The sequence below is a fragment of the Salvelinus fontinalis genome, chromosome 6 (assembly GCF_029448725.1).
Source record: "Salvelinus fontinalis isolate EN_2023a chromosome 6, ASM2944872v1, whole genome shotgun sequence".
Lineage (NCBI taxonomy): Eukaryota > Metazoa > Chordata > Actinopteri > Salmoniformes > Salmonidae > Salvelinus > Salvelinus fontinalis.
Window position 1 is genome coordinate 76,455,110 of NC_074670.1, and position 20,510 is coordinate 76,475,619.

General features: G+C 46.6%; 1 protein-coding gene across 3 annotated transcripts in view; it reads left to right on the forward strand.

The window, feature by feature from the left end:
* The window catches only part of LOC129858450 (glucocorticoid receptor-like), a 60,621-nt gene that overhangs the window by 35,185 nt on the left and 4,926 nt on the right, over nucleotides 1–20,510 (forward strand). Inside the window, exons 2-7 of one of the 3 annotated variants that reach the window (XM_055927695.1) lie at nucleotides 8,444–8,622; nucleotides 9,893–10,009; nucleotides 13,903–14,184; nucleotides 14,310–14,454; nucleotides 15,003–15,133; nucleotides 15,671–15,828. In XM_055927695.1, the coding sequence (XP_055783670.1) occupies nucleotides 8,444–8,622; nucleotides 9,893–10,009; nucleotides 13,903–14,184; nucleotides 14,310–14,454; nucleotides 15,003–15,133; nucleotides 15,671–15,828 (1,012 nt within the window). Of the gene's footprint in view, nucleotides 1–8,443; nucleotides 8,623–9,892; nucleotides 10,010–13,902; nucleotides 14,185–14,309; nucleotides 14,455–15,002; nucleotides 15,134–15,538; nucleotides 15,577–15,670; nucleotides 15,829–20,510 lie in introns of those variants that run through there. The other 2 variants (XM_055927697.1, XM_055927698.1) reach the window with 2 other exon arrangements.

Sequence of the window (20,510 nt, forward strand, 5' to 3'; positions counted from 1 at the left end):
TGACATTCGTTATAGAATGGATGTTTCGGCAGTTGTCCTTCTTCGCGTTCAATGATACCGAATTCCTAGCTGCAGACTAGTAGTCAATATCAAAACTTGTTCTTATTAGTATAAGAGTTTAACCACGTGGTATGGTTAAAGATTCAGCAATGATACCTTAACCTTCGTTCTCCCCATGGAGAGAAAACATGGTCTAATGGTAATTTCTCAGTTTACTTTTATTCAGATAGCAGGAAGGGGTGGTCCTTGGATGTCTGACCCAACTGGCTCAGGGCGGTCCTTGGATTTAGTTCAAATACAACAGGGATTTGTATTTTTCTTCATTAAACAGTTCAAAATCATATTACACAATTATACAAACAGTATCATACTCACTCATTAATTTATACAACAAACAGGTGTAAACCTCATATCTGAGGTTATTATATAAACAGCGGTATGGTAATGTAGTCCCACAGTCTCTCATGAGTTTCCCACGTGGTGGCCAATGGGCATGTTAATAGCTGGACTCCCCACCGATCTTTTATACTTTTGCAGGAATATGAAACATGTTCGTACCTCAAGTTCTGTGAGGTGGAAGAGAATTCCTTTGTCCTGGAAGTTTACCCTCTCTTAATACTGTTTGGCCATGAGGAGATTCTCAGGAATTTACGACATCTCTCTGTGATCACCGCATGGGTTGTGGTAGGAAAGGGAGAGGCAGGGAGAGGGGGATGGGGTTTGCACTACCCAAGCAGGCGACGTCGTGACAAGTCATATGTAATCCATAAATTAGGGCCTAATGAATTTATTTCAATTGACTGATTTCCTCATAAGAAGTGTAACTCAGTAAAGTCTTTGAAATTGTTGCATGTTGCGTTTATATTTTTATTCAGTATAGCTTATCAAGGTCAAGCTCATTTAAGGGAACTCTTTAAAGACACCTGGTGGGTCGAAAGATGGCGATGTTAATTTTGAGTTGACAAGTGACAGTTACAACATGGAATTCAAATCGGTACACTGGACAGGTAAGTGAGGGGGAATAGAGAAAATCTCCACTCAGGAGAAATGAGTAGTCCTGTGCCATCACCACGGCGACCAGATGCTCTCGGACTATGAGAGAAAACGTAGTCGGATGACGGGAGAGCAGCTGGAGTAGCACTGTTCTCTGGGATGATCCATGTCTCCGTCGGGGAGAACAAGTCTACTGACTGAAGGGCAGCGTAGGCTGAGATTTAACTCAGCGTTCTCCACCGCAGATCAGCAGTTCCAAACGCTGCCGGACTCTCAGAATTCCACAGCGGTTGTGCGTATACGGTACACTAAATGACACTGAATTAGAAAGCCACAGGTTGGGGAGCGTCTGTAAAGCCTTTAGGGCTTTACAGAGTAAACCTCATAGTGAACACTGCAGAAAGTCTGGTTACAATTAGCCTCATATTTTTTGCTTGGTGCAGGGAGTTTGAAAGAGTTTCACTTCCTCTGTCGTCGTCTCTTTCTTGTCCTATAGAAAACTCTGTGAGGGAATGTAAGAGCTTCCTGTGGCCTTGAAGCTCTGCTCTTAGCAGCATTTGCTTTCACAGAGGAAAATGTGTCTCCACACTTTGTCATGCAACCCTGATCTATGTAGCGCTGCCAACCCGGAAAAACACATTTCATATTTCTGTCTTCTTATAGGATGTGTTCCAAATGGCATACTATTTACTATACAGTGCACTACTTGTGACGAGGACCCATAGGAAATAGTATCCTATTTGGAACACAAGTGATGAGAAGCCAGAAATGAAACGTTTTTCAGGGTTGTTTAGGTGCCGTTTGGGACATAGCCACGGTCAAGCCCGCGGTGTGGCGGATGCGTAGTCAAGCCCGCGGTGTGGCGGATGCGTAGTCAGGCCCGCGGTGTGGCGGATGCGTAGTCAGGCCCGCGGTGTGGCGGATGCGTAGTCAGGCCCGCGGTGTGGCGGATGCGTAGTCAAGCCCGCGGTGTGGCGGATGCGTAGTCAGGCCCGCGGTGTGGCGGATGCGTAGTCAAGCCCGCGGTGTGGCGGATGCGTAGTCAAGCCCGCGGTGTGGCGGATGCGTAGTCAGGCCCGCGGTGTGGCGGATGCGTAGTCAAGCCCGCGGTGTGGCGGATGCGTAGTCAGGCCCGCGGTGTGGCGGATGCGTAGTCAGGCCCGCGGTGTGGCGGATGCGTAGTCAGGCCCGCGGTGTGGCGGATGCGTAGTCAAGCCCGCGGTGTGGCGGATGCGTAGTCAGGCCCGCGGTGTGGCGGATGCGTAGTCAAGCCCGCGGTGTGGCGGATGCGTAGTCAAGCCCGCGGTGTGGCGGATGCGTAGTCAAGCCCGCGGTGTGGCGGGTGCGTAGTCAAGCCCGCGGTGTGGCGGATGCGTAGTCAAGCCCGCGGTGTGGCGGATGCGTAGTCAAGCCCGCGGTGTGGCGGATGCGTAGTCAAGCCCGCGGTGTGGCGGATGCGTAGTCAAGCCCGCGGTGTGGCGGATGCGTAGTCAGGCCCGCGGTGTGGCGGATGCGTAGTCAGGCCCGCGGTGTGGCGGATGCGTAGTCAAGCCCGCGGTGTGGCGGATGCGTAGTCAGGCCCGCGGTGTGGCGGATGCGTAGTCAAGCCCGCGGTGTGGCGGATGCGTAGTCAGGCCCGCGGTGTGGCGGATGCGTAGTCAGGCCCGCGGTGTGGCGGATGCGTAGTCAGGCCCGCGGTGTGGCGGATGCGTAGTCAGGCCCGCGGTGTGGCGGATGCGTAGTCAGGCCCGCGGTGTGGCGGATGCGTAGTCAGGCCCGCGGTGTGGCGGATGCGTAGTCAAGCCCGCGGTGTGGCGGATGCGTAGTCAGGCCCGCGGTGTGGCGGATGCGTAGTCAGGCCCGCGGTGTGGCGGATGCGTAGTCAGGCCCGCGGTGTGGCGGATGCGTAGTCAAGCCCGCGGTGTGGCGGATGCGTAGTCAAGCCCGCGGTGTGGCGGATGCGTAGTCAGGCCCGCGGTGTGGCGGATGCGTAGTCAGGCCCGCGGTGTGGCGGATGCGTAGTCAGGCCCGCGGTGTGGCGGATGCGTAGTCAAGCCCGCGGTGTGGCGGATGCGTAGTCAGGCCCGCCCAGTATAGGTCGGCTCAGCACTGTGTAAAGGGTCAAAAAAAAGTGTCACACGGTCGGGGTCAGAACCACAGCGGCTCTGAGCAGGATCATGATGGCTCTGTTGTTGTCGGGACTGGCAGCAGCAGAGTTCAGGTCGTCTGCTCATCCAGCCCGCCCAGTATCTGTCCGTTTGGCTCAGCGGTGTGTAAAGGGTAATGGTGTGAACAAGGTCCGGGTCAGACAGACCTATACAGACAGACGGACCCTACTCCGCCCTACCCTTGATGGTTGTTTATGCTGCTGACCGGTTGAGTGTTGCTGGACTCGTTATTTATGCTGCTGACTGGTTGAGTGTTGCTGGACTGGCTATTTATGCTGCTGACTGGTTGAGTGTTGCTGGACTGGCTATTTATGCTGCTGACTGGTTGAGTGTTGCTGGACTGGTTATTTATACTGCTGACTGGTTGAGTGTTGCTGGACTGAAGTCATTCCTTTGCTCGTCAGACCCAACCGATTCTGACTCCCTTGGCTTAGTGGGTTGGCCCTAACGATGATGGTAACAACCTACCTCCACTTGATGTAACTGGTACTATTTTACACTTTGATGGCTTGGGTCTACTCTACAGTCTACAAGCCATGTCTCTTGGCTAAGTATGGAAATACTCTGATCTTGACTGTCTGGGGAGTTTTGCTGTTGTCTTAAACCACCAGAGACCTGTGTCTTAAATGGCTCACGATACCTCCATATACTCTGCATTCGGTTTGTAACACTTTTTTTTTTAAACGTTAGTCTTATTCTAAAATGGATCAAATGTATTTTTCTCCTCATACATCTACACACAATACCCCCTAATGATAAAGGCGAAAACGGGTTTTTAGAAATGTTTGCAAATTTATATAAAATAAAATTTAAAAAAAGGTACCATATGTTTTCAGACCCTTTGCTATGAGACTCGAAATTTGAGCACAGGTGCATCCTGTTTCCATTGATCATCTTTGATGTTTCTACAACTTGATTGGAGTCCACCTGTGTTGAATTCAATTGATTGGATATGATTTGGAAAGGCACACACCTGTCTATATAAGGTCCCACAGTTGACAGTGCATGTCAGAGAAGAAAATCAGGCCATGAGGTCGAAGGAATTGTCCGTAGAGCTCCGGAACAGGATTGTGTCGAGGCACATTCTTAAATGAAAGCTGTTTGGAACCACCAAGACTCTTCCTAGAGCTGGCCGCCCTGCCAAACTGACCAATGGGGTTAGAAGGGCCTTGGTCAGGGAGGTGAGCTCCAGAGTTCCTGTGTGGAGATGGGAGAACCTTCCAGAAGGACAATCATCGCTGCAGCTCACCACCAATCAGGCCTTCATGGTAGAGTGGACAGACGGAAGCCACTCCTGAGTAAAAGGCACATGACAGCCTGCTTGGAGTTTTGCCAAACGGCACCTAAAGACTCTCAGACCATGAGAAACAAGATTCTCTGGATTGATGAAAGCAAGATTGAACTCTTTTGCATGAATGCCAAGCGTCATGTCTGGAGGAAACCTGGCACCATCCCTACGGTGAAGCATGGTGGTGGCAGCATTATGATGTGGGGATGTTTTTCAGCGGCATGGAGACTAGTCAGGCTCAAGGGAAGATGAACGGAGAAAAGTACAGAGATGAAAACCTGCTCCAAAGCACTCCGGACCTCAGACTGGGGCCACGGTTCACCTTCCAACAGGATAACGACCCTAAGCACACAGCCAAGGCAACGCAGGAGTGGCTTCCGGACAAGTCTCTGAATGTCCTTGAGTGGCCCAGACTTGAACCCGATCAAACATCTCTGGAGAGACCTAAAAATAGCTATGCAGCGACGCTCCACATCCATCCTGACAGAGCTTGCAGAGAAGAATCGGAGATTGTCCCCAATTACAGGTGTGCCAAGCTTGTAGCCTCATACCCAAGAAGACTCGAGGCTCGATTGGTGCCAAAGGTGCTTCAACAAAGTACTGAGTAAAGGGTCTGAATACTTATCTAAATGTGATATTTTCATTTCAAATGTTTAATACATTTGCAGACATTTCTTAAAAGCTGTTTTTGGTTTGTCATTAGGGGATGTGTGTAGATTGAGAGGGTGGGGGGGGGGGAGCAATTGAATCAATTTTAGAATAAGGCTGTAATGTAACAACATTTTGAAAAAGTCAAGGGGTCTGAATACTTTCCGCATGTGCTATAGTGGCCTTACTGGTCAAACATGGTGCAGAAGGTGCAATATATATGGGAAGTAGACAGACAGACAGGTTTGTTGGCCAGCTCAGTGCATAGCAGTATTAGTAGTAGTAGTAGTAGTAACAGCAGTAGTAGTAGTAGTATTAGTAGTAGCAGTATTAGTAGTAGTAGTAGTAACAGCAGTAGTAGTATTAGTAGTAGCAGTATTAGTAGTAGTAGTAGTAACAGCAGCAGTAGTAGTAGTAGTAGTAGTAGTAGTAACAGCAGTAGTAGCAGCAGCAGTAGGTAATGAGGTGTAGTTGTAACTGTATGCTCTGAGTGCTGCTCTGTCTCAGCAGCAGTCTCCTAATAGTGTCGTTTGAGAAGCAGCCGGTGACTTCTAAAAGTCTCAGATCAGATGAAGATAGACCAGATGTTTGTGTTGTGGCAGACAGTTGAGGTTTGCTGCTGCTGTGGCGCAGTAAACCATTTCCTCTCAGTACAGCTCTGAGTCTGTGTTGCTCTGTCTCACTACAGTGGGCGTAGCTGCTGCTCCTGCTGTGGCTGGCTGGGGCTTAGCAGTAAACAGGAGCAACACGAGGGGGGTGGGGACCTGAGACTACAGCAGAGGAAGTAGCAGCCCATTACTGTAGCAAGGAACTGCTCCACCTAGTGGGAAACGGCACCTCAAACAGCTAGGACATGGTCAGACAGATAGCATGTTGAGAAACCTTCAAAATCAGATAGAAATTAATTATATAGAACAGACAGGCCTCTCTGACATGTAGAGAAAGTGATCATGGTAGCTCTAATTCATGACAGTTCTATCTACAACATTCTGTGTGCTTTAGATAGAATTCAAAGAACTGTGATTCTAGGAACAGTTATGCTTCATGACGACATTTTTTATTTAACCTTTTTATTTAACTAGGCAAGTCAGTAAAGAACAAATTCTTATTTACAATGACGGCCTACCGGGGAACAGTGGGTTAACTGCCTTGTTCATGGGCAGAAGGACAGATTTTTACCTTGTCAGCTCAGGGACCGATCCAGCAACCTTTCGGGTTACTGGCCCAACGCTCGAACCACGAGGCTACCTGCTGACATCAGGTATGGTGATCCTACCACAGGACTTTAGATGGTGTGGAGGCCAGAGAAGAAATGGTTGAACCGCAGTTTATATGTTTGTTCTTTGGATCTTAAAGAGAAATGTAGGACATTTCAGAAAAAATAGGCTCACCTGAGCACACAGGTATTGTTGTAAACTCCAGAGTAAATGTAGTGGATCTGATCTCAACTGTAGGAAGTGTAACAGTAGACGTGCCAAAGCCCCTGCCTGGTTTGGAATATGTGTATGCATGTTGTTTGTAAACTAAAATTACCCTAGGCATGCTGTGAAAATGTAGAAGGGATGCTTTTCAAGAGCAGAGGGAAGTACATGTGTTGAGTTCCCCTGCTGTTACAGTGTTCCAGCTCACAAAAGGTGAGAGGGCCACATGCTTCTAGGTGAGCTGGTACATAGTTAAGAGAGTCTGCTCTGTCTCTGTGGGAATAGTGTCGGAATGTTTTCAGAATCCCAGGAGCATCATCATCAGTGTGTATTTGGCACTTGTTGCAAAGTTATTATTTTGTATCCATTCAGAAAATTACACTTGTTACTGACTGTCCCTCCTCCTCCTCCCCCTCTCTTCCCTCCTCTCCTCTCTTCACTGCTCTCCTCCCTGCTCCCCTCTCTTCCCTGCTCCCCTCTCTTCCCTGCTCTCCTCTCTCTTCCCTGCTCTCCTCTCTCTTCCCTGCTCTCCTCTCTCTTCCCTGCTCTCCTCTCTCTTCCCTGCTCTCCTCTCTCTTCCCTGCTCTCCTCTCTCCCCTGCTCTCCTCTCTCTTCCCTGCTCCCCTCTTCCCTGCTCCCCTCTTCCCTGCTCCCCTCTCTTCCCTGCTCCCCTCTCTTCCCTGCTCCCCTCTCTTCCCTGCTCCCCTCTCTTCCCTGCTCCCCTCTCTTCCCTGCTCCCCTCTTCCCTGCTCTCCTCTCTTCTCTGCTCTCCTCTCTTCCCTGCTCCCCTCTCTTCCCTGCTCCCCTCTTCCCTGCTCTCCTCTCTTCTCTGCTCTCCCCTCTTCCCTGCTCTCCTCTCTTCTCTGCTCTCCTCTCTTCTCTGCTCCCCTCTCTTCCCTGCTCCCCTCTCTTCCCTGCTCCCCTCTTCCCTGCTCTCCTCTCTTCCCTGCTCTCCTCTCTTCCCTGCTCTCCTCTCTTCTCTGCTCTCCTCTCTTCCCTGCTCTCCTGTCTTCCCTGCTCCACTCTCTTCCCTGCTCCCCTCTCCCCTCTCTTCCCTGCTCTCCTCTCTTCCCTGCTCTCCTCTCTCCCCTGCTCTCCTCTCTTCCCTGCTCTCCTCTCTTCCCTGCTCTCCTCTCTTCCCTGCTCTCCTCTCTTCCCTGCTCCCCTCTCTTCCCTGCTCCCCTCTCTTCCCTGCTCCCCTCTCTTCCCTGCTCCCCTCTCTTCCATGCTCCCCTCTCTTCCCTGCTCTCCTCTCTTCCCTGCTCTCCTCTCTTCCCTGCTCTCCTCTCTTCCCTGCTCTCCTCTCTTCACTGCTCCCCTCTCTTCACTGCTCTCCTCTCTCCCCTGCTCTCCTCTCTCCCCTGCTCTCCTCTCTCCCCTGCTCTCCTCTCTCCCCTGCTCTCCTCTCTCCCCTGCTCTCCTCTCTTCCCTGCTCTCCTCTCTTCCCTGCTCTCCTCTCTTCCCTGCTCTCCTCTCTTCCCTGCTCTCCTCTCTTCACTGCTCCCCTCTCTTCACTGCTCCCCTCTCTTCACTGCTCTCCTCTCTTCACTGCTCTCCTCTCTCCCCTGCTCTCCTCTCTCCCCTGCTCTCCTCTCTCCCCTGCTCTCCTTTCTCCCCTGCTCTCCTCTCTTCCCTGCTCTCCTCTCTTCCCTGCTCTCCTCTCTTCCCTGCTCTCCTCTCTTCCCTGCTCTCCTCTCTTCCCTGCTCTCCTCTCTTCCCTGCTCTCCTCTCTTCCCTGCTCTCCTCTCTTCCCTGCTCTCCTCTCTTCCCTGCTCTCCTCTCTTCCCTGCTCTCCTCTCTCCCCTGCTCTCCTCTCTCCCCTGCTCTCCTCTCTCCCCTGCTCTCCTCTCTCCCCTGCTCTCCTCTCTCCCCTGCTCTCCTCTCTCCCCTGCTCTCCTCTCTCCCCTGCTCTCCTCTCAATGCAGTTCTACCTCCAGGCAGGGTGGTGGCGCTGCGTCGTGTACAACCCAGGGCAAGGCCGGGACGACCCATAAGATCTGTCTGGTGTGTTCAGATGAGGCGTCTGGCTGTCACTACGGGGTGCTCACCTGCGGAAGCTGCAAGGTGTTCTTCAAGAGAGCCGTGGAAGGTACAGGGGCAAGGGGTGAGATGCTAGGACAACTCATATGGTCTGGTCCCAGATCTGTTTTTACTATCTTGCCAAGTAGGCAGAAACGGATCTGGAACTGGGCTACCACTGGTGATGTCATGAAATGATGTGTGGTTTATGTATCATCATGCTTGCCTGTGGCAAGGACTGAGACGGTAAGACACCTTGTACTGTGCTGTCATGAAATTATGTGTGGTTTATGTATCATCATACTTGCCTGTGGCAAGGACTGAGACGGTAAGACACCTTGTACTGTGCTGTCATGGAATGATGTTTGTTTACGGTAGATACTGGCAAGGTAGGATTTTAAAAATTTGTGTAGGCCAGTGACAAAAAAATCCAAATCGTTGACAGCAATCAGTCTGCTTACAGGTAGGAGGTCTGAGACTAGGCAGGGTGGTGCCAGGACATCAACCTCTCCCTCAACGTCAGTAAGATCAAGGATCTGATCGTAGACTATAGGAGAAAGAAGGGAGAGCACGTCCCCATGCACATCAACAGGGCTGTTTTGGAGCAGGTCGATAGCTTTAAGTTCCTTGGCGTCCACATCACTAAGGACTTAACATGGTCCACCCGCACCCGCACAGTCGTGAAGAGGGAATGGCATCGCCTCTTCCCCTTCAAGAGGCTGAAAAGATTTGGCATGGGCCCTCAGATCCTCAAAAATGTCTACAGCTGCACCATCGAGAGCGTCCTCACTGGCTGCATCACAGCTTGGTATGGCAATTGCACCGCTCTTGACCACAAAGCGCTACAGATATTGGTGTGGACAGCCCAGTACAGCCCAGAGCTCAATGCCATCCAGGAAATGTATAATGTTTTATTTAACCTTTATTTAACTAGACAAGTCAATTAAGAACAAAATTCTTATTTACAATGACAGTGCGCCGCTCTATGGGACTCCCAATCACGGCCGGTTGTGATACAGCCTGGAATTGAACCAGGTCTGTAGTGAAACCTCTAGCACTGAGATGCAGTGCCTTAGACTGCTGCGCCACTCAGGAGCCCCAAAAGGATGGTGAGATGGTAGGACAACTGATACTGGTACACCTTTGGTGGCATGGAATGGTGTTCGGTATGCATATCATAAATGATACTGTACTGGTTGTTGTTGCCTGTTGTTATAAAGAAAATGCAGACATTTTATTTGCCAGTGGAAGGTTTGCTGGTCCAGTATGATGCAAGGGGGGGAAATGCTGTTAAGAATATAGTACTTTGTTACATTTCTTTTGTCATTTTAAATGATTTTTTTCTTGTCTCTCAGGGCAACACAACTACCTGTGTGCTGGGAGGAACGACTGCATCATCGATAAGATCAGGAGGAAGAACTGTCCAGCCTGCCGCTTCCGCAAGTGTCTCATGGCAGGGATGAACCTAGAAGGTACACTCTTTTACCTTGTTTTATTGTCTCATGGCAGGGATGAACCTGGAAGGTACACTCTTTTACCTTGTTTTATTGTCTCATGGCAGGGATGAACCTGGAAGGTACACTCTTTTACCTTGTCTTATTGTCTCATGACAGGGATGAACCTGGAAGGTACACTCTTTTACCTTGTTTTATTGTCTCATGGCAGGGATGAACCTGGAAGGTACACTCTTTTACCTTGTTTTATTGTCTCATGGCAGGGATGAACCTGGAAGGTACACTCTTTTACCTTGTTTTATTGTCTCATGACAGGGATGAACCTGGAAGGTACACTCTTTTACCTTGTTTTATTGTCTCATGGCAGGGATGAACCTGGAAGGTACACTCTTTTACCTTGTTTTATTGTCTCATGGCAGGGATGAACCTGGAAGTTACACTCTTTTACCTTGTTTTATTGTCTCATGACAGGGATGAACCTGGAAGGTACACTCTTTTACCTTGTTTTATTGTCTCATGGCAGGGATGAACCTGGAAGGTACACTCTTTTACCTTGTTTTATTGTCTCATGGCAGGGATGAACCTAGAAGGTACACTCTTTTACCTTGTCTTATTGTCTCATGACAGGGATGAACCTGGAAGGTACACTCTTTTACCTTGTTTTATTGTCTCATGGCAGGGATGAACCTGGAAGGTACACTCTTTTACCTTGTTTTATTGTCTCATGACAGGGATGAACCTGGAAGGTACACTCTTTTACCTTGTTTTATTGTCTCATGACAGGGATGAACCTGGAAGGTACACTCTTTTACCTTGTTTTATTGTCTCATGGCAGGGATGAACCTGGAAGGTACACTCTTTTACCTTGTTTTATTGTCTCATGGCAGGGATGAACCTGGAAGGTACACTCTTTTACCTTGTTTTATTGTCTCATGGCAGGGATGAACCTGGAAGTTACACTCTTTTACCTTGTTTTATTGTCTCATGACAGGGATGAACCTGGAAGGTACACTCTTTTACCTTGTTTTATTGTCTCATGGCAGGGATGAACCTAGAAGGTACACTCTTTTACCTTGTTTTATTGTCTCATGGCAGGGATGAACCTGGAAGGTACACTCTTTTACCTTGTTTTATTGTCTCATGGCAGGGATGAACCTGGAAGGTACACTCTTTTACCTTGTCTTATTGTCTCATGGCAGCGATGATTTTGATTTATTAGGATCCTCATGAGTCGACGCCGATGGCGACAGCTAGTCTTACTGGAGTCTGACACATAACGGAAAATACATTACAGACAAAAGACTTTACAATTTACATACATTTAAAAACATGAACATATAGTGTATCAGTTCCACATACATGTCAGTTCATACACTCAACAAGTAGGTCACATGTCAGTTCATACACACAACCAGTAGGTCACATGTCAGTTCATACACGCAACCAGTAGGTCACATGTCAGTTCATACACACAACCAGTAGGTCACATGTCAGTTCATACACACAACCAGTAGGTCACATGTCAGTTCATACACTCAACATGTAGGTCACATGTCAGTTCATACACACAACCAGTAGGTCACATGTCAGTTCATACACACAACCAGTAGGTCACATGTCAGTTCATACACTCAACATGTAGGTCACATGTCAGTTCATACACACAACCAGTAGGTCACATGTCAGTTCATACACACAACCAGTAGGTCACATGTCAGTTCATACACACAACCAGTAGGTCACATGTCAGTTCATACACACAACCAGTAGGTCACATGTCAGTTCATACACACAACCAGTAGGTCACATGTCAGTTCATACACACAACCAGTAGGTCACATGTCAGTTCATACACACAACCAGTAGGTCACATGTCAGTTCATACACACAACCAGTAGGTCACATGTCAGTTCATACACACAACCAGTAGATCACATGTCAGTTCTTACACACAACCAGTAGGTCACATGTCAGTTCTTACACACAACCAGTAGGTCACATGTCAGTTCATACACACAACCAGTAGGTCACATGGTGGAGAGGCGTTGTGAGGTGTTGCTTTATTTGTTTTATGAAACCAGGTTTTACTGTTCACTTACGCTGCATATATATATTTATATTAGATGGAAGGGAGTTCCATGCATTCATGGTTCTGTATAATACTGTATGTTTACTTGAATTTGTTCTTGACCTGGGGACTGTGAAAAGACCCCTGGTGGCATGTCTGGTGGGGTAAATGTGTATGTCAGTGATGTGTGTAAGTTGACTATGCAAACAATTAGTTATTTCCAACAAATTAATGTTTCTTAGCTCGTCTGGTAGGCTTGTGTCACTGGGCAGCTCGCGGCTGTGCTTCCCTTTTGTAATCTGTAAAAGTTTGCAAGCCCTGCCACACCCGACGTGCATCAGAGCCAGTGTAGTAGGATTCAATCTTAATCCTGTATTGATGCTTTGCCTGTTTGATGGTTCGTTGGAGGGCATAGCGGGATTTCCTATAAGCGTCCGGGTTAGAGTCCTACTCCTTGAAAGAGGCAGTTCTAGCCTTTAGCTCAGTGCGGATGTTGCCTGTAATCTATGGCATGTATTTACGGTCACTGTGGGGACGACGTCATCGATGCACTTATTGATGAAGCCAATGACTGATGTGGTGTACTCCTCAATGACATCGGACGAATCCCAGAACATATTCCAGTCTGTGCTAGCAAAACAGTCCTGTAGCTTAGCGTCTGTGTCATCTGACCACTTCCTTATTGACTGGTACTTCCTGCTTTAGTTTTTTGCTTGTAAGCAGGAATCAGGAGGATAGAATTGTGGTCAGATTTGCCAAATGGAGGGCGAGGGAGAGCTTTGCACGTCTCTCTGTGTGTGGAGGAAAGGTGTTCTAGAGTTATTTTTCTCTGGTTGCACATTTAACATGCTGGTAGAAATTAGGTCAAATGGATTTAAGTTTGCCTGCATTAAAGTCCCTGGCCACTAGGAGCGCCGCTTTTGGATGAGCATTTTCTTGTTTGCTTATGGCCGTATACAGCTCGTTGGGTGCGGTCTTAGTGCCAGGATCGGTTTGTGGTGGTAAATAGACGGCTATGAAAAATATAGATAAACTCTTGATAGATTGTGTGGTCTACAGCTTATCGAGGTAGTCTACCTCAGGCGAGGACTACCTCGAGACTTCTTTAATATTAGACATTGCGCACCAGCTGTTATTTACAAGTAGACACAGACCCCCACCGCTTGTCTTACCGGAGGCAGCTGTTCTGTCTTGCCGATGCAGCGTAAACCCAGCCAGCTGTATGTTATCCATGTCATCGTTCAGCCACGACTCGGTGAAACACAATATAGTACAGTTTAATGTCCCATTGGTAGTATAGACTTATTCAGAGCTCATCCAGTTTATTATCCAATGATCGTACGTTGGCTAATAGGACTGATGGTAGAGGCGGGTTTCCCGCTCGCCGTCGGATTCTTACAAGGCACGCCGACCTAAGACCCCTATATCTCCGTCTCTTCTTCATGCAAATAACGGGGACTTGGGCCTTGTCCGGTTTCTGAAGTAAATCCTTTGCGTAAGACTTGTTAAAGAAAAAATCTTTGTCCAGTACGAGGTGAGTAATCGCTGTTCTGATATCCAGAAGCTCTTTCCGGTCATAATAGATGGTGGCAGAAACATTATAAACAAAATAAGTTACAAATAACGTGAAAAAACACACAGTAGAACAGTTGGTTAAGATTAACTGTTTTACCTTGTTTTATAGTGCAGATTCTAGTTTTGATGTAAATTGTTGTACAACTCAGTCTGACTACAAGCTACTACAACCTCAAAAACCAGATACAAGTAGATATATTAGTTTGACTTGTTTTTGAGATCATGGTCACTCAATCTACCGCTTCCCTTCCTCTCTCCTTCGCCACAGCTCGTAAAACCAAGAAGCTGAACCGTTTAAAGGGGGTGCAGCAGCCCACCATGGCCGAGCTGACCCCCCGTCCTCTCCCAGAGGCCAGGTCGCTGGTCCCCAAGTCCATGCCCCAGCTCACCCCCACCATGCTGTCTCTACTAAAGGCCATCGAGCCAGACACCATCTACTCTGGCTACGACGGCACCCTGCCAGACACCTCCACACGCATCATGACCACCCTCAACAGGCTGGGGGGACGACAGGTGGTATCAGCCGTGAAGTGGGCCAAGGCCCTGCCAGGTACTACTGTCTCTAAAATACACTGTTGGAAACCTGCACAGTACCTACCATAGACAGCAGTACTACAGTATCATCAGGGAAATGGAACCTTTAGTCATTCAGTGTTCTGTTATCTTCCCCTGCAGGGTTCCGGGACCTTCACCTGGACGACCAGATGACTCTGCTGCAGTGTTCCTGGTTGTTCCTCATGTCCTTCGGCCTGGGCTGGAGGTCCTACCAACAGTGTGACGGGAACATGCTCTGCTTCGCTCCAGACCTCGTCATCAACCAGTATGTCTCTTTGTCTCTCTCTCTCTCTCCAGTATCTGTCTTCAATCTGTCCCTGTCTCTCTCTCTGTCCAGTATCTGTCTTCAATCGGTCTTAGTCTTTATCTGTCTGTCTCTCTCTAGTATCTGTCTTCAATCTGTCTTAGTCTCTGTCTGTCTGTCGCTCTCTCTCTCCAGTATGTCTTCAATCTGTCCCTGTCTTCAATCTGTCTTTGTCTGTTTCTCTCTCCATTATCTGTTTCTGTCTGTCTCTCCAGTATCTGTCTTTAATATGTTTTGGACTGTCTGTCTAATCCCTAACATACCTGTCTCTCTCTCCTCATCAGGGACCGTATGAAGCTGCCCTACATGGCAGACCAGTGTGACATCATCACTAACATACCTGTCTCTCTCCTCATCAGGGACCGTATGAAGCTGCCCTACATGGCAGACCAGTGTGACATCATCACTAACATACCTGTCTCTCTCCTCATCAGGGACCGTATGAAGCTGCCCTACATGGCAGACCAGTGTGACATCATCACTAACATACCTGTCTCTCTCCTCATCAGGGACCGTATGAAGCTGCCCTACATGGCAGACCAGTGTGAACAGATGTTGAAGATCTCCAGTGAGTTTGTCAGACTGCAGGTGTCTCATGACGAGTATCTGTGTATGAAGGTTCTGCTGCTGCTCAGCACCGGTGAGTCTCAGCCCCACGTTTACTTTGACCTTTCACACTTGAGTCCATAATAATATGCCAAACTATTTCCTGATTGATGACTGTGTGTTCCTGGGTTTTTACTGTTATTTGTTGTTGTTGATCATAGCATTGGGATGTCAAAAGAAAAGTTTCTTATTTCATCTTATTGTATTTTCACTCTACATTTTCAACATATAATAGAAGGGGAAGTGCATAGGCAGGACTTTAAAAAATATATTATAAAAAAAATCTCACCTTTTTTTAACCAGGTAGGCTGGTTGAGAACAAGTTCTCATTTACTGGGTTATTGAACACATTTCTTGTTATGTTTCCCTTTGGTGCCAAAGGATGGTCTCGAGTAAGACACACAGAGGTTGATGTATTTTGTTGTCCCGTCCCCCGCAGTGCCAAAGGATGGTCTCGAGTAAGACACACAGAGGTTGATGTATTTTGTTGTCCCGTCCCCCGCAGTGCCAAAGGATGGTCTCGGGTAAGACACACAGAGGTTGATGTATTTTGTTGTCCCGTCCCCCGCAGTGCCAAAGGATGGTCTGAAGAGTCAGGCAGTGTTTGATGAGATCAGGATGTCCTACATCAAGGAGTTGGGGAAGGCCATCGTCAAGAGGGAGGAAAACTCCAGCCAGAACTGGCAACGCTTCTACCAGCTCACCAAGCTTCTTGACTCCATGCACGAGGTACACATTTGACTTCTTCAATTTTCTAACTTTTATTTATTTATTTTTCGTATATTTGTTATCATTTATATTATCATCATTATTATTATTGTAGGCCTATTTAATCATCTAAACCAGTTATTTAACCTGTCTGGCTCTGGCGTTCCGCTAGCGGAACTCCTCCCACATTCCACTGAAAAGGCAGAGCGTGAAATTCAAAAGATATTTTTTTTAAATATTTAACTTTCAAACATTAACAAGTGCAATAGAGCAAATGAAAGATACACATCTTGTGAATCCAGTCAACATGTCCAATTTTTAAAATGTTTTACAGCGAAAACACCACATATATTTATGTTAGCTCACCACTAAATACAAAAAAGGACAGACATTTTTCACAGCACAGGTAGCATGCACAAAGCCAACCTAACTAACCAAGAACCAACCAAACTAACCAAGAAACAACTTCATCAGATGACAGTCTTATAACATGTTATACAATAAATCTATGTTTTGTTCGAAAAATTTGCATATTTGAGGTATCAATCAGTTTTACATTGCAGCTACCATCACAGCTACCGTCAGAAATAGAACCGAAGCAGCCAGAGTAATTACAGACACCAACGTCAAATACCTAAATACTCATCATAAAACATTTCTGAAAAATCGATGGTGTACAGCAAATTAAAGACAAACATCTTGTGAATCCAGCCAATATTTCCGATTTTTTTAAAGTGTTTTACAGCGAAAACACAATATAGCATTATATTAGCTTACTACAATAGCCTACCACACTACCGCATTCATTCATCAAGGCACGTTAGCGATAGCAATAGGCACGTTAGCGATAGGGAATAAACCAGCAAAATATATTAATTTTCACTAACCTTCATAAACCTTCATCAGATGACAGTCCTATAACATCCGGTTATATATACACTTATGTTTTGTTCGAAAATGTGCATATTTAAAGCTGAAATCAGTGGTTATACATTGTGCTAACGTAGCAGCTTTTTCCCAGAATATGCAGATATTTTTATGACACTCCAACTATTCTGACCAAATAACTATTCATAAACGTTACTAGAAAATACATGTTGTATAGGAAATGATAGATACACTAGTTCTTAATACAATCGCCGTGTTAGAATTCTAAAAATAACTTCATTACGACATCCAGCTTAGGTATAGCGAGAGAGTACCCAAAATCTGGGCGCAAACGACTAGTACAACATGTTCGACAGATATATGAAATAGCATCATAAAATGGGTCCTACTTTTGATGATCTTTCATCAGAATGTTGTACAAGGGGTCCTTTGTCGGAACAATCGTTGTTTGGATTTAGAATGTCCTCTTCTCCAGTCAATTAGCACAGAAAGCTAGCAAAGTAGCGCGAAGCTCTCCTTCCTGAACAAATGCACACAACGCAACACGCCTAACGTCCCGAATAAATTTCAATAATCGAATAAAACTATATTGAAAAAACATACTTTACGATGATATTGTCACATGTATCAAATAAAATCAAAGCCGGAGATATTAGTCGTCCATAACGACAGCTTATCAGAATGCAAAACCAGGTCCCTTCACGCGCTCTCCAGAAAACAGGAAACTGGTGACACGTCATGCCGAGAGCTTTTATTCAACCCCAGATCAAGTTATACACTTCATTTCTTCTCTCACTGCCTGTCGACATCTAGTGGAAGACGTATGAAGCGCATCTATACTAATAAATATCAAGGACATTAATGGGCAGGCCCTAGAACAGAGCATCGATTTCAGATTTTCCACTTCCTGTCAGGAAGTTTGCTGCAAAATGAGTTCTGTTTTACTCACAGATATAATTCAAACGGTTTTAGAAACTAGAGTATTTTCTATCCAATAGTAATAATAATATGCATATTGTACGAGCAAGAATTGAGTACGAGGCCGTTTAAATTGGGCACGATTTTCCCCCAAAGTGAAAACAGCGCCCTCTGTCCTCAACAGGTTTTAACCAACAATGCAGTTTTAAGAAAAATAATAGCTAAGAAAATATTTACTAAATACACTCAAAGAAAATATATATATACCATAAAAAAACAATAGCGAGGCTATATACAGGGGGTACCGGTACAGAGTCAATGAGGAGGCTATATACAGGGGGCACCGGTACTGAGTCAATGTGCGGGCTATATACAGGGGGTACCGGTACTGAGTCAATGTGCGGGCTATATACAGGGGGTACCGGTACGGAGTCAATGTGGAGGCTATATACAGGGGGTACCGGTACAGAGTCAATATGGAGGCTATATACAGGGGGTACCGGTACTGAGTCAATGTGCGGGCTATATACAGGGGGTACCGGTACGGAGTCAATGTGGAGTCTATATACAGGGGGTACCGGTACAGAGTCAATGTGGAGGCTATATACAGGGGGTACCGGTACTGAGTCAATGTGCGGGGCTACAGGTTAGTCAAGGTCATTTGTACATGTAGGTAGAGTGACCATGTATAGGTAACAAACAGCGAGTTTTGAAAATCTATAGCAAGACCCTGAAAATGGTTGTCTAGCAATGATCAACAACCAATTTGACAGAGCTTGAAGCATTTTGAAAAGAATAATGGGCAAATGTTACACAATTCAGGTGTGGAAAGCTCTTAGAGACCCAGAAAGACGCACAGCTGTAATCGCTGCCGCAGGGGCTTCTACAAAGTATTGACTCAGGGGTGTGAGTACTTATGAAAATGAGATATTTCTGTATTTAATTTTCAATACATTTGCAAACATTTCTCAAATTTTCTTTTCACTATGTCTTTATGGGGTATTGTGAGAAAAATAATTTCTGAAAGCACTGTACAAAGAAATGAATGTGGATGTCGGGAAGCATGGCTCTGTCACTTTAGGGCTGGCCTAAGCTTCTCTTCCTTTATATATATAATAAAAAATATATATATATTAATACACTATATATACTAAAGTATGTGAACACCTCTTCACATTAGTTGATTCGACTATTTCAGTCACACTCGTTGCTGAAAGGTGCATACAATCGAGCACAGGGCCATGCAATCTCCGTAGACAAACATTGGCAGTAGAATGGCCTTACTAAAGAGCTCAGTGACTTTCAACGTGGCACCGTCATAGGATGCCACCTTTCCAACAAGTCAGTTTGTCAAATTTCTGCCCTGCTAGAGCTGCCCCGCTCAACCGTAAGTGTTGTTATTGTGAAGTGGAAACGTCTAGGAGTAACAATGGCTCAGCCATGAAGTGGTAGGCCACACAAGCTCACAGAATGAGACCACCGAGTGTTGAAGCATCTTGCGTGTAACAAATCGTCTGTCCTTGGTTGCAACACTCACTACCGAGTTCCAAACTGTCTCTGGAAGCAACGTCAGCACAAGAACTGTTTGAATAGAACAGCTATGGTTCAGCCTGCAGTAGCAGCTAATGTGTGGTGTTCAATGTAGGCCTACATTCCATGAGACTTTGGGAAAGATCATGCAGGGCTTGACATTCACTTGTTTATCCACTTGTCCTTCAGACAAGAAGGTGACTGAAAATTTGTTTTTTTGCAATAAACCACTTTACAAAATAAAATTCATTATTATTCTCATACCATTTTTACAGAGAATCAGACAAATTATGCTACCCTCTGCCTATTGGCTACTTAACTTATTCAAGCCTGTCTCAAAAACACTGCCCCTTTAAGACATAACAAAAAAAATGCTGGCTCCTGGTGGTCTGTAGCTCAATGCTGCCTCCTGGTGGTCTGTAGCTCAATGCTGCCTCCTGGTGGTCTGGAGCTCAATGCTGCCTCCTGGTGGTCTGGAGCTCAATGCTGCCTCCTGGTGGTCTGTAGCTCAATGCTGCCTCCTGGTGGTCTGTAGCTCAATGCTGCCTCCTGGTGGTCTGGAGCTCAATGCTGCCTCCTGGTGGTCTGGAGCTCAATGCTGCCTCCTGGTGGTCTGGAGCTCAGTACATATGAGATTCATGTTTCAGTTTCTGTACACTTGGCATACAGCTGCAGTGGCTTGCGAAAGTATTCACCCCATTGGCATTTTTCCTGTTTTGTTGCCTTAACCTGTAATTAAAATGGATTTTTGGGGGGTTCGTGTCATTTGATGTACACAACATGCCTACCACTTTGAAGATGCTAAATATTTTTTCTTGTGAAACAAACAAGAAATAAGACCAAAAAAAATGAAACCTCGCATGCATAACTACCCCCCCCCCCCCCCCCCCCCCCCAAAAAAAAAGTTAATACTCTGTAGAGCCACTTTTTGCAGCAATTACAGCTGCAAGTCTCTTGGGGTATGTCTCTCTATAAGCTTGGCACATCTAGCCACTGGGATTTTTGCCCATTCTTCAAGGCAAAACTGCTCCAGCTCCTTCAAGTTGGATGGGTTCCGCTGGTGTACAGCAATCTTTAAGTCATACCACAGAGTCTCAATTGGATTGAGGTCTGGGCTTTGACTAGGCCATTCCAAGACATTTAAATGTTTCCCCTTAAACCACTCAGTGTTTTATTAGCAGTATGCTTATTGTCATTGTCCTGCTGGAAGGTGAACCTCCGTCCCGGTCTCAAATCTCTGGAAGACTGAAACAGGTTTCCCTCAAGAATTTCCCTGTATTTAGCGCCATCCATCATTCCTTAAATTCTGACCAGTTTCCCAGTCCCTGCCAATGGAACAAACATCCCCACAGCATGATGCTGCCACC